Source organism: Arachis hypogaea, chromosome 6 (assembly GCF_003086295.3).
Source record: "Arachis hypogaea cultivar Tifrunner chromosome 6, arahy.Tifrunner.gnm2.J5K5, whole genome shotgun sequence".
Classification (NCBI taxonomy): Eukaryota; Viridiplantae; Streptophyta; class Magnoliopsida; order Fabales; family Fabaceae; genus Arachis; species Arachis hypogaea.
The window spans coordinates 83,476,352-83,489,107 of record NC_092041.1 but is presented as its reverse complement, the minus strand read 5'-3'; the positions used below and the strand labels follow the sequence as shown (position 1 = coordinate 83,489,107).

General features: G+C 37.7%; 1 protein-coding gene across 1 annotated transcript; it reads right to left on the bottom strand.

Moving 5' to 3' along the window:
* Positions 1–1,829: 1,829 nt before the first annotated feature.
* Positions 1,830–11,640, bottom strand: LOC112696788 (transcription elongation factor SPT6 homolog). The gene is made up of 17 exons (XM_025749654.3): positions 11,332–11,640; positions 11,068–11,166; positions 9,944–10,070; positions 9,726–9,798; positions 9,322–9,472; positions 8,610–8,748; positions 8,285–8,531; positions 7,989–8,195; positions 7,781–7,906; positions 7,264–7,650; positions 7,080–7,184; positions 6,223–7,002; positions 5,513–5,654; positions 4,257–5,428; positions 3,419–3,628; positions 2,846–3,341; positions 1,830–2,602 (listed from the first exon to the last, which is right to left on the bottom strand). The coding sequence occupies exons 1-17, from the start codon at positions 11,360–11,362 to the stop codon at positions 2,151–2,153; spliced, it is 4,944 nt and encodes a 1,647-aa protein (XP_025605439.1). The 5' UTR covers positions 11,363–11,640; the 3' UTR covers positions 1,830–2,150.
* Between the last annotated feature and the right edge of the window lie 1,116 nt (positions 11,641–12,756).

Sequence of the window (12,756 nt, the reverse complement as noted above, 5' to 3'; positions counted from 1 at the left end):
AACATTCAAATAACCATTTGAATAATTGAGTATCCTCATTTTTCATCAAAGCACATCTCAGAAGTGTTGACTGACCGTGGTAATTCACCTCAGCAAAAGAACTAAAAACCATATTATACCTAAATAAGACGACACAGAAACAAAATCATTAATACACCAAAAATGATATCAAAATACACATAAAGTAAAATAGCATATTACTCGTTTGTATTGTAAGTGGTATCGAATGAAATAACATCTCTAAAATACTCACAAGTAGCCCTACTTGCGTCGGTCCAAAATGCAAAATTGACTTATCAACCTCAAAAAAGAAATTATGATTCTTCTATTTCATTCTTAATAAGTATTTTCCAAATTCTTTTGCATCCTCTAGTTTCGAAACATTCTGCACTTCTCTTGTGATATAATTTCTTATATCTTTTTCAATAGAACTTAATTCATGATGACCCCCTGCTACTGCGACAAATGGTTGGTCTATTTGTTTGGTCTGATTTTGACTTCCTCGTTATTCTCTATTGTATATTGTATGGACATACTTAATTCCTGTGTTATTTAAGCATCTCTGCTTGATTTGAACAGCAAGAATGTTAATGATGCAACACAACCTTCGAAATGATCCAAATACCAACGTTCTTCAATATATGTATATAAATTCTTGTAGGACAATTTAATTCAGTTGAGGGATTTGTCTTCTTGGAGATATGTTCGATTTTTATCTCCCTTCTCTAGTACATGTAATCAATTGGTTTTTAATTTCATTTCCCTTCTTATTTGTAGAAAAACATGCAACTTTCGAATAATTTTTGTAGAATTTTGCATTTTTAAGCATGTTAAAAAGTCATCCCAACCTTTGGAATAAGCTGCTCATCAACATCACACAAAAACTGCAAAATACACCAAAAATAGTCCATAATACACCATATTAAAGGATAACATACACCGAAATTCATAATAAAAAATAATAAAAGCATATTCAGAACTCATCATCAACTATGCACAGCAATTTTCACAAACAGAAACTAAATGATTCAACTACAGAATCATAAACTACTAACAAACTACATTAACTAGATTCAAACCACACCTCACTACAATAACTAGATTTAAAACAATAATACAACTCACCCTCGTTCAACTGAAAAGTCTAAACCTATAAATACAGTGAAAGAATTCTAATATACACCGAAAGTTTTTCTAAATACAAATTCATCAGAACTCATATATTACATTCAACTCAAACCATCAATGATGAACAATTTTCACAAACAAACAATATTATTCACCTACAGAATCATAAACTACTAACAAAAACATTAACTAGAATCAAATCACACATTAGCCACTTGGATTCAAAACAATAATCTATTTCGTTTTGGTTCAATTGACAATCTGAACTTAAATCATTCATTATCTTCAACAACAAGATAAATGTTCAAAACTGATTTCAGAACTTGATTTCAAAAACGTAGAGAACGAAAAAAATTACAAAAAAGAAAGTGAACGCAAAAAATGAAAAAAAAAACCGCAAAGATAAAAAAGAACGTAGTTCTAAAACATTGAAAAAATTTGAAAAGAGAAACGAAATCCTTTCAAAAGAGAGTAATATATTCTTGCGTTGATTGAAAAATTATATAACGACGCATGAAGTAAATTAGGCTAAAAAATCTTATATGATTTTGTTTAACTTGTATGTAGAGAATATTTTTGTTTGCTTGATACCAAAGATGCACGGTGAGTCATACGTAATTTAAAATTTTAAATAAATGAATGAAATAATTCTTTAAAATTATGCGAAAAATTTACTAATTTTCCAACAGACAATTTTAAGATTTTGCTCCTCAAAGAGGCATCACCTAACAGGCAGCCAAAAAACCAATAATTTCATAAAAGTAACTACCTAATTTCAGCAAAACTGACAAAATCAAATGCACTCTCCCGTGCGCTCGACATCTGTTCAAGTTTACACATATTTACAACCAAATTACCAGTGCAAAAGTAGGCGCCAAAGAGGGTTGATTACATGTCAGTCAGTCAAATATGACTTCAAATGAAGCTAATCCCCCCACAGGGTATGCTAGGCTAATGTAGGTCAAATATGAATTGAACACGAAGCAACTGCCGAGGGCAAGCTAAACTAAGTTCTCAACAGTTCACCAACCAGAGCCGCCCCCGGCATTTCCAGACCATCCATTGTCAGATGCTTTCTTAGAGCCAGCTCCCCAGCCGGAGCCTCCATTATCGGTGTCACTTGGACCTGCACCACCACCCCATCCCCCGTTGTCATCACCGCTATTTCCACCTCCCCAACCACTGCTGCTACCTCCACCACTTCCCCCCCAACCACCAGGGAAAGCTTCTCTTCCAGGAGAATTTTGGACCTTAGCCCCTGGAAAATTGCTTAAATCATCTGCATCCTTTTTAGCCGAACTCCATCTAGATCCACCATACCCGGAGTCCTGCCTTTCATTATTGGAGCCATGTCCTCTATTGTTATCGTAAGAACCTCGACCACGTCCGCGTCCGCGCCCGCGTCCACCGCCATATGGACGAGGCACTCCGCTAGGGTGTTCATCTCTATTATTGTGTCTGTAATCTCCCCGTCCTGTAGAAAAAATAATACAAATGTGTCAATGCCTTCCAGTGAAAGCAAATTGTAAAATTACATGCAACTGAGAAATAGATTAACTAGGCCGAAATTTATATTTCATCTAAGTAGAACTAAAACCATTAACCATTTTAATAGCAGCAAAGCATGGAGTTGTGTGTATTCCGTAGCACCACCATAGATTCATTAACAACACCCAATAAGTTCAGCAGTAAACCAGAATTGAACTCATTGGTATACCTGTCCTAGAACCAGGAGTAGATGATCGATCCCTATCATAGGAGTTACCCCTCCAACCACCCTCATTGTTTGAACCTCCCCAGCCACTACCTGTAGATCCCCCTGATGAACCACCAGCCGCAGGGCTTCGCATTGGTACCATAGCAGCCACAGATCTAATGGAAGGGGCTGAATCATGCTGGGGATCATCAATATGCCTCTGAAAATACGCCACAAGCCGATCAATGTCCTCAAACATCTTCTTGCGAAATCTGAATCCTTTTGGATAAAGTCCAATGTACTCATGATGTGGATTTGTACTTCTTATATAAGTTAATATAAATGTTCCAGGATGTTCATGTGAGATGCCAAAACTATAGACAATGCGCATTGGATACTCAGATTTCTCCAGCCTCAAAAGTTCATCAACTTCTGCTTTTGTACCCTTCCTGAACTTGCGGTAATTTAACATTGCCTTTAAATGAGTCACCAAGGGATCAACATAACGGTCCATAACCTGAGAACAAATGATGTGGAGAAGTTAATCACACTACCAAAAGAAAGGTATCAAAGAAAACCAAGTCACAGACTGACCTCATCTAAATCCTCGAAAGTGTCCTCTCCAATTTTGAGTGTCTTCCCAATTCGAAGCAAGCTTGTAATGTCCTTATGTTCCTTTCCACCTTCGACTATATCTTTGTGGGCATACACTCCATCATGAATTTTGAGCGTTAAAGTAAGATATGAAGGTCCACGTGAACTAGGACGAATAATGCTTTCCCCAGGGTCTTTGTCAGACAAGAACTGCATTCACATAGAAGTAAGGCTAAGCAAGAATTTATTAACCATTAAATTAAATCTCAACAAAAAGAAACATTATTAATCTATTATTTCATTTTCAATGATCTGCAGTTCAAAAATATGGTATCAACTCCTACCAAATCCAAGAATCACACAAACTTCAAGAACTAGAATTATAATTGATTCAGTTGATTCAGGGATATCTAGAGTCTAGACAAAACAGTAGATAAGCAACAAATAAGATTTCATTTGAAGAAAACGTCATACTAAAGAACCAGCAGAGGAAAGCTCATATTGATATTTGCTTGGTCAGATATATTTGTACATAGAATCTAAATAAAGGTCCTGCAAAGCAATCTGTATGTCTAACATGAATTTCCATAAAATGGTCAAAGCAAAGCTTTGGAAACCAACTGCTAACCAACTCAATCGTTTAATTTAAATCTAGAAGCAATCATCAATTTAGTAGTTTTTCTCGAGTCTTTGTCGAGTATTCAGTTCTGAAGTCCAAGACTGTTGAGATGTGCATAAATAGAGGACTAGAGGCTAATTTTGCAACACAAGAAAGTCATAACATTGAAATAAAAGGCCAATAGAACACACATCATGATATAAAATTACTCAAACAAACCTCCATTGCTTCATCAGCAGTTATATTTTGAAAGCGTGGATGGACAATCATCCTCGGCTTGAAATGCTTCTTCGCAAGCTCCTTTTCTTTCCGAGCTTTGTCTTGATCACTCTGCAGAGAGCTTCTGTCTTCATGGTAGTAAGGATCAAGATCACGGTTGTTTTGAAACCGGTTGCTTCTCATTTCACTCTCTCTACAAACAAGGAAGACTTGATACCTATTCTTTTGAATTGACTTGATTTTACACGTGAGTATGTCACCCTCATGTATCCTATCAGAAAGTTCAACTACGTCTCTCCAATCATCAGTATAGTCTTCTTTCATAAGGATTCCAGTCATTCCAGATTCAAGCCCACATATTGCTTTCTGGGCTTGCACTCTGCGAACAGTGGCTTGGACAATTTTACCTTCTGCCAGAGTCTCCTCAGTCTCACCTGAAATCATATAGAACTCCTCATCCTGGCTTGGTTCTTCATATTGCTTACGCCATTCCTGGAAACCTTGAATCAGTTCTCTTTTTATGTCATAGAAAGTTTCTATCTTGTTCTGGCGTTTCTTTCCAGCAGCATATTCCTCGACGTCTAGGTTTTTCAAATAGCTAGGCCGGTCTCTCACATGCTCAATGGCCATCTCAGCATCATCATCATCGTTTGCATCACCTGTTCCATCCTCCTCATAGACATCTTTAGCCAACTCTATAGCAAGACTATATGATTCTGGATGGATTCTTGTATCATCCAGCAAATCAATAAACTGGCTGCTGCTAGCAGCCAACCCACTTCGTCGTACACGCAAAAACCCAACTGCATTGACAAACACCTTTTTACCCAGTTTATGTTCTGTCAGGAAGTCTTTCCGAGTAAAAATTGCACCAGCTCTCACCAATGATCTCTGCAAGGATGCAGCCTTTCGTGGACCAAGCCCGGAAACAAATTGCAATGGTGCAAATAACCACTCATGATTTATCGCCAGATTAATATCTAATCCAACCTGATTAGTCACATCTACCAAAACTTGCTCAATCATAGCAAACTTATCATCTGGGTTAAGAAAGCTCTCTAAAGAGCTCAGTTTCCATGATAATATTTCCTTTCTAGGTCCACATAATGTTGCAATCATTGCCAATGGGTTCTGAAGATATCGACCAAGTGCAACAGCCCGCCTCACTATACCTGCCAATGTAATAAACACACAGAATCAGTTCTAAGATTCCCAAAGGGGAAGGATCTGAGCCCAATCAATGCAGTAGTACTTACCTTGTTGGGAAGGAAGTTGTTCGGAGGAAATTCGTGAATTTTCATAAAGACGGGGAAGAGATTCATCCCCATACACAATGCTGAGCCCATCCATTTCATGCCCAACATCTCGAGGGTTTTCCTCTACCATCTTAAAAATGACCTAATAGAAATAAAGTATACCACATGAGACCTACAATAAAATAATAAATCCCTCATCGCCAAGGTCAGGTACATGGAATGAAGTTTCACGCAACTCAAAAAGAACTGCCAGATACAAATAAAATAAAACAATGAATGGATAATACATGACTCGGACAAAAATATCATATTATAGAGTAAAAGAACCAATAAACATCAGAGAAAGGCAACTGTAAACCTAATTTACTTATCAAATGGTTTTACACAAGCTCTAACTACAAAAGATTTCAGTCCATGCTTCCATGCCAGAGGTATTATAGGGTCACAATGGTTATAATTATGACATCAAAACAGACTTGATTTCTTTATATACAAACAATAGTACAAGCCAGCAATAACTATTTCCTACTCGAGGTCAAGTAAGTGGGACTAGTAACTAGTGCAAGCCCAGCCTAGCATGAATACTTTAGAAGATAAGCATCAAGCAACTGCATGTTTTGCTTAAGAGAATAGAGTTGCAGGAACAGGTGAAGCATCATATATAAGGAGAGGTAAAAATTATTGCATAACAAGAAAACCAAGATGCCAACCTCATATATATCTTCCTTTAGACGAGTGCAAGACAAATTTACAGCTCCCAAAACAACAACATGTGGTTGGTGATCTGTCATAAACTTCAGCACGCGTTCCTGGTCATTCTTCTTCCGTTGTTGGTCATTGACATTCTGTGATCTAAAAGTAAGAGACCCAGTGTAAAGCACATCTAGCACTTCTCCTGAAGAATCCAACATAACAAAAGTTGTCTGTGGTTTGCCAGGGCCCCAACAACATGCCATAACCCTAGGAGCGGCCTCTTCATCAGAGCTAAGATCATTTTCCTTCTGCTGATAAGGCCCCACAGAAACCTTACTCCATAATGCCTTCCCATACTCCATAAGTAACCAATTCTTTGCCTTGCTTGACAAAACACCTCTTGCCTCCTTTTCCATAGATGGTAAGAGAAACCGAAAGATTGCATCATTCAATATCAGCTTCCTCTGTTCATTCCACAGCTGAGCAGATCTACTAACACTATCACTAATATAATACTCATTAAATTGGTCTATTAACTTATTAAGATACTCTTCAGGAAGCTTAATAGTAACTTGGAGAAGTTTCTCCTCCTCTGCCTTCTGTATAAGGAGCCATTGGGCATCCTCAAACTTAGACAATGGCTTCTCGCGCAGCCACTTCACACCAGCAAACTGATGGAAAGAATCTATTGTTGTATTTCCATCAGCAGTAGGACAGGTAGACACCACCGCATGATCAAGAAAGTGAGTGCGAACATGCTTCCTAATGCTAGGCTCACAACTTATCTCAACGGCTGCCTGAAACAAAATATCCATTAGAATCAAATCAAAGGCCACTTTTAAGGATAAACCTGAGCAAGGTCAAATATGCATACCATGTGCCTAGCACACTTAAGTACTTCTTGAGGGGTATCATACATGGTACATGTAAAATTTGAAGCCATCTCCTCTGGTGTTTCCTTTGGATCCTCCAACTCATGCTACAATAGAGATAAGGAAAAATAGATCCTTTAGTTTAGTGTCAAAACAAATGGCAAAATCAAATTGAAGTATACTTACCAGAGCAACAAGTGAGAGACATAACCCAAGTTGCTCAGCACTGCACCCAAACCTGCTTGCAACCTCCCACAGACCTGCCTTACTGAAAGTGCTATACATAGACTTCCTTTTTGGCCTCTTGTATTGGCCTTCATCAACACCAACTTCACCTGGTGGAAAGTGCAAGTTGAACTTGGAGTCAACATCGTCAACTTCCCTCTCAGATTCCGCCTCCTTCAGGGATCTCATAACAGATTCAAACAACTGCCGGTTCAAGTTTAGTCGTGTTTCCTCATAAACACGGCGTGACTCTTCTTCAAATCGTTTTCTATAGTATTGCTGAAGGGCACTCTTCCTCTTCTGAAGAAGTAACCACTTCCTGTCCAAATCCTGTAGAGCCCAGAGAACCTAAACAGACAGAAGGAATCCATTTGCAGAAAAATAATCCTCTTGTCAATTGTAAACATAATATTATATTATAAACAGCGTAAATAAATATATGTAAAAAACCAGAAGCACCAGATCAGTGTTACCAAACCTTGTGCCATTTTAAAGTAGGTGTCTTGTTATTCTTATCCCAATTCTCATCACCATCTTCAGATCGCTCAAGGTCTTTTAATAAGCTTAAGCACTCCTCCTTCCGATACATAGCAATAAAAGGAATCTAGAACAAAAGAAGTTCCACGTTAGGAAAATAAAGGGAGGAGAAGACAAAAAGAACCAAGTCTAAGGCATCTGACACAGACATCTAATTTCTGCACATGATGCATTTCCAAAAATCTTAAAATATCATCCTTCTCAATTGGTAGTTCCTTAGCCCCATTTTGATTGCTTGTGATTTTCTTGGAAATCCAAGGGACTGCACCATTGCCAAGTTGGCTAACTATCCATTGGCTCTCCTCTTCTAAAATACCTCCATCCATAGGAGGAGCACCGGTACTCTCCTCAGATATCTACAGAAGACCAAAAATAAAAGCTTATAATATATGAATACAACTTGGTGATTAGAAAATTTTTCATCTAATTCCATATCTCTAAAGACCTGCATTCTCTCCGGAATGTCTAGCTCCCTTATCTGGTCATCTTTCTCTGTCATATACTTCTCTGAAAGGACAATAGGCTCAAATTCATCCTCAAGTCTAGTTTCTCTATATTCATTCGATTCCAGTTTGTGCTTGCGGTTCTGCAGCAATTCTTCCACATCACCAAATAACTCTTGTGCTTCTTGCAAAGCTGATGAAGAGACACCTGGTGCCTGCCTAGTTTTCTTTCTCTTCAGCTTCCTTCGTCTACGTCGATTTTTCAACATATCATTAAAACAAATAATAGTATCTTACATAAGAAAAAAATCAACATGTTCAAAATACCTCACAAGATCTCCATTCTCATCCATTACGTCTTCATCCACAATGAAGTCAGCCATTTCATCATCTTCTCCAATGTCTGCATCCTCCTCCTCCTCCTCTCCTTGTTCCTCTTCTTCAACAATGTCTTCAGGTGGAGCTCCTGTAATTCATGTTTAGGTGATGTAACTGAATTTAGATTACAAGTGTATATTTGAGCATGAAAAATAGCTTTGGCAGATAAATGATGCTCCACACTGAATAGACAGATTATGAGTGGGTTTGGTAAAGCTTGAAGGAATGGTCTAGCTTAAAAAAAAAAGCATATACCATTTTATCAGTTTGCTAAATCAAAAAGTTAGAGTGCTTTTGGTCTGGTCTTTTAAAAGCCAGGCACCATTCTTGAGAACTCGCATGAGATATTTTTGAGAGTTGGCATATGGTCGCTAAAATTAAAAAAGATCATTCTAGTCTTCCATTAATTTAGGATTTCAACTTATAAACTTTAGCTCTTTGATATAATGTTTACCATGGCCATTTTAGATTTTCCAAACTAGACCAAACACTATTCTCGTGTAACTTCCTGCTTATTGGGAGCAAGTTTCACCCTTATTTTACCAAAGAGTAACATGAAATAGAAAACTATTATTTGGTAAACATTCAAAAAACTCATTCTTCCAAAAGAGGGCATTCTCAATTAGAAACCAAAATATAAACCTGCAGAATTAGGAAGTACCTTCATCATCACCAAATAAACTGCGTTTAAGCTTCTCCTCAGCAGTTCGCCCAACTTTACCACTCCCATCAAACTCTTCACCAGATAATCCAGAGGGCTCCTCCTCGGTATCCCTCCGACCTTTTTTCAGCCGTTTGAACTTTTTGCTCTCCTGATGAAAAATTGAAAATTATTGTTGACTTGTATATTATCAACTAGGGTTAACGATCGGGATTCTTAAATCTTCCTCCTAATTCTCAAGAGTAAAAAATAATTTTTTTTTAATGAAAACATAAAAAGTATAAAAATCCAAAAAGTACAACTTTTATTTAGAAATTAGGAGGAAAATAAAGATGGTTTAGGATTCCCAATCATTTTTCTATAAACTATAAGCCATAATTGAAAATATATGCAAGTTCCCTGACCTTCCGACGATGAATATTGATGTTATTATCCTCCAACAACTCATAATCATCTTCATCAAGGACATACTCCTCCCTGAACAGTTGGAATAATTCATCAAAATTTAAAAGAATAACATCACATATTAAAATTTCAGGCAAGAAATACAAAAGAAAGTACAGTTATTTTTAAACAAATTTCTTTTTTCTGGAGAGGGGTACACACAACATAAATAACTTACTTTTTCTTCCTCTTTTTCTTCTTCTGCCGCTCATCATCACTTTCTGGCCTCTCTTCTTCATCTTGCTCATCTTCATCTTCAACATCATCCACTATAAATCCATCATTTTCATATTCATCCTGCCCTTCTGAATTGAGGTGGAAAAGCAGCAGAGTATCAGTGCCAATACAAAGCATCATTTAAAGCTTATAAAGGGAAAATATTATTCCCATGACTAGTTACAGATAATAAGATACCAACTGAAAGATTAGATTCACATAACAAGCAAAAGGGAAGCTAGACCAAGTTGGCAACAATCACATTTCTGCCTCTGAGGGATTGATCAAACAGTAAGTTGCAACCATCATTTGAACCTCCCAATCAAAAAAAGTTCAAAAGAACAACCAAAATAAACAAAAAATCATTTTTAAAATGTGAGAATCCCCACCAAAGCATCCAGCAGACCATCTATAAAAGCTCATACGGAACATTGTCCCCCAAAATGAGTGAAACCCACAGGTATTGCTACTTGCTTGTGATTCTTATATAATATGTTAACAACAGATATAGAAGACAAAAATATAAAGCCATTCAGAATTCTGTGCTTATTATCCCACTAGATAGAGTAAATGTACTAATTGAGTCTGCTACATGGAAAAATCAACAACATGATATTCTGTTAAAAATTATACTTAACACTTCAACCAACACAGTAAATACATCAAATACCCCAACCCCTTCAGTATCCAGGCTGACAAATGTCATCTCATCCAAGAAAAACCCAATATAGGCACAGAAACATGTATTTTCATTCTCTGTCAAGAAAATACACCAAAATTGCAAATGCTTCTGGTCCCTAAACACAAGGCACCGAACTAATAAAGAAAACCTTTCTCCATTCACCACGTGCAACAGTTCACACATGCACCAAATAGGACTACATCATAAACCCTAATTTGAAGGCCTAAAGTCGAAACCCTAGTGTTCTTAACAAACAAAAACTAAACAACGACAACATCGCCACCACCTCTAGCAAGAGATTTTGCAGAAATAAAAAACCACTATGCCAAAAGGAGCACACAACAAAAATTTCAGCTCCCAAACAGCGCAAAGCCCAGAAATTCAAACCGAAACGAAGAAAATACCTTCTTCATCTTCCTCATCGTCATCGTCCACATCCCGACCGTCTTCCAAACCATCTCCATCAGCGGGGTCCCTCTCTTCCTCCTCGTACTCGACCTCATCTGCGCGCATCGAAGAGCCACCACAAAAGGTGGGAAAAACACAAGAAAAATGCACAATAACGTCAGAGTTTCGGAAGAATCCGAAGAACAAATCGCAATAAAAATGCAAAAAAGTGATCCGATATTCTATGTGTTTTGGGGAAAAAGATCAATTCTAGGGTTCACCTTCTTCGTCAGAGACGACGGCCTTGGCCATGATTTCGCGAACGAAGCAAAACGCGAACGAGTTGGCAAAAACGACAGAGAAGAGAACGCAGAGAGAAACGAAAGGAAAGAGTAAAAACGACACAGGCTGCTGTCGAGCGCGAATCAGGAAAAAATGGGAAGAGAGATTTTTATGGGTTTCTAAGTGAAGAAATGAAAAGATGGAGGAGAAGTAGTGGGTTATTTCTGTGTGCTGCTGAGTGCTTCTGGGTTTTACTCCCAAACCCAAAGTGCTAATCGGGTATTCCCCGCTCCGATCCGTTTACAATGGATTACCATATTCTTTTTCTCTTATATATGTAATAAGTAATACGGGCCTGCTACACATACAAGTCTACAAGCATACAAGTTGGTCCAGCCCAAAGAGAACTCACGCGTATGAAGAGAGATAACATGGCGCGTCAAAATCACGCGCTCAACACTCAAACGGTTACGTATGGCAGACTCTTCCACTTCTTCCACTTCTTCCATTTCTCAAGGCGCTTTCAAAACAAGGAAACCCTCCCATTTTCGAGCGAAAATCAAAGTTCAAAATATAGAAATCGTTATTCGAAAACTCCATCAAAACACCATCAAACTCTCCGTGAAGAATTTGAAGAAAAAACAAAGCAACAATACTCAACGTAAGTCCATTAAGATTCCTGTATATTTTACTTTTCTTCTACGTCGTTCTTCTAGGGTTTACTATTATTCTTGCTTCTTTGTTACACTGTTCTAAGTTCTACGTCGTTCTTCTAAGTTCTACGTCGTTCTACGTTGTTGTTCTAAGTTCTCCTGCTATTTTTGTTGATTTTTGGGGGTTTATTCCGTAGATTCGGGGGTGTAAACTGCTTAACCTTGTAATGTGGCTTGATATTGAAGCATGGTTGAGTGATATCTGACTAATATCTATACGCATGTATCTGAATAATATCTATGGGTGTATCTCACTGTTATCAATGGGTGTATCTTGCTGATATCTTTGGGTGTATCTCACTCATATATATGGGTGTATCTTACTGTTATCAATGGGTGTATCTTATTGTTATCAATGGGTGTATCTTATTGTTATTAATGGGTGTATCTGAGTCATATATATATGGGTGTATCTTACTGATCTCTTTGGGTGTATTTTTAGTTTCAGAGAAAATGGCAGCAAGAAACCAAACAAAAGACCTTAAGTGTGCCACACATCTCCTGAATGATAAGTTCATAAACATGACTGAGGAGAAGAAGGCGATTGTGAGGGATCTTGGATTCGGTGGGTTGATGCACATCCCACCACTAAGGGTGGATCACCAACTCTTAAGGGAGCTGGCAAACAACTTCAAACTTGGGGAGAACAGACTGAAGACAGGATATGGTTCTTTCCAAATAACCCCAAAAAAAATAGGTGATGCGCTTAGC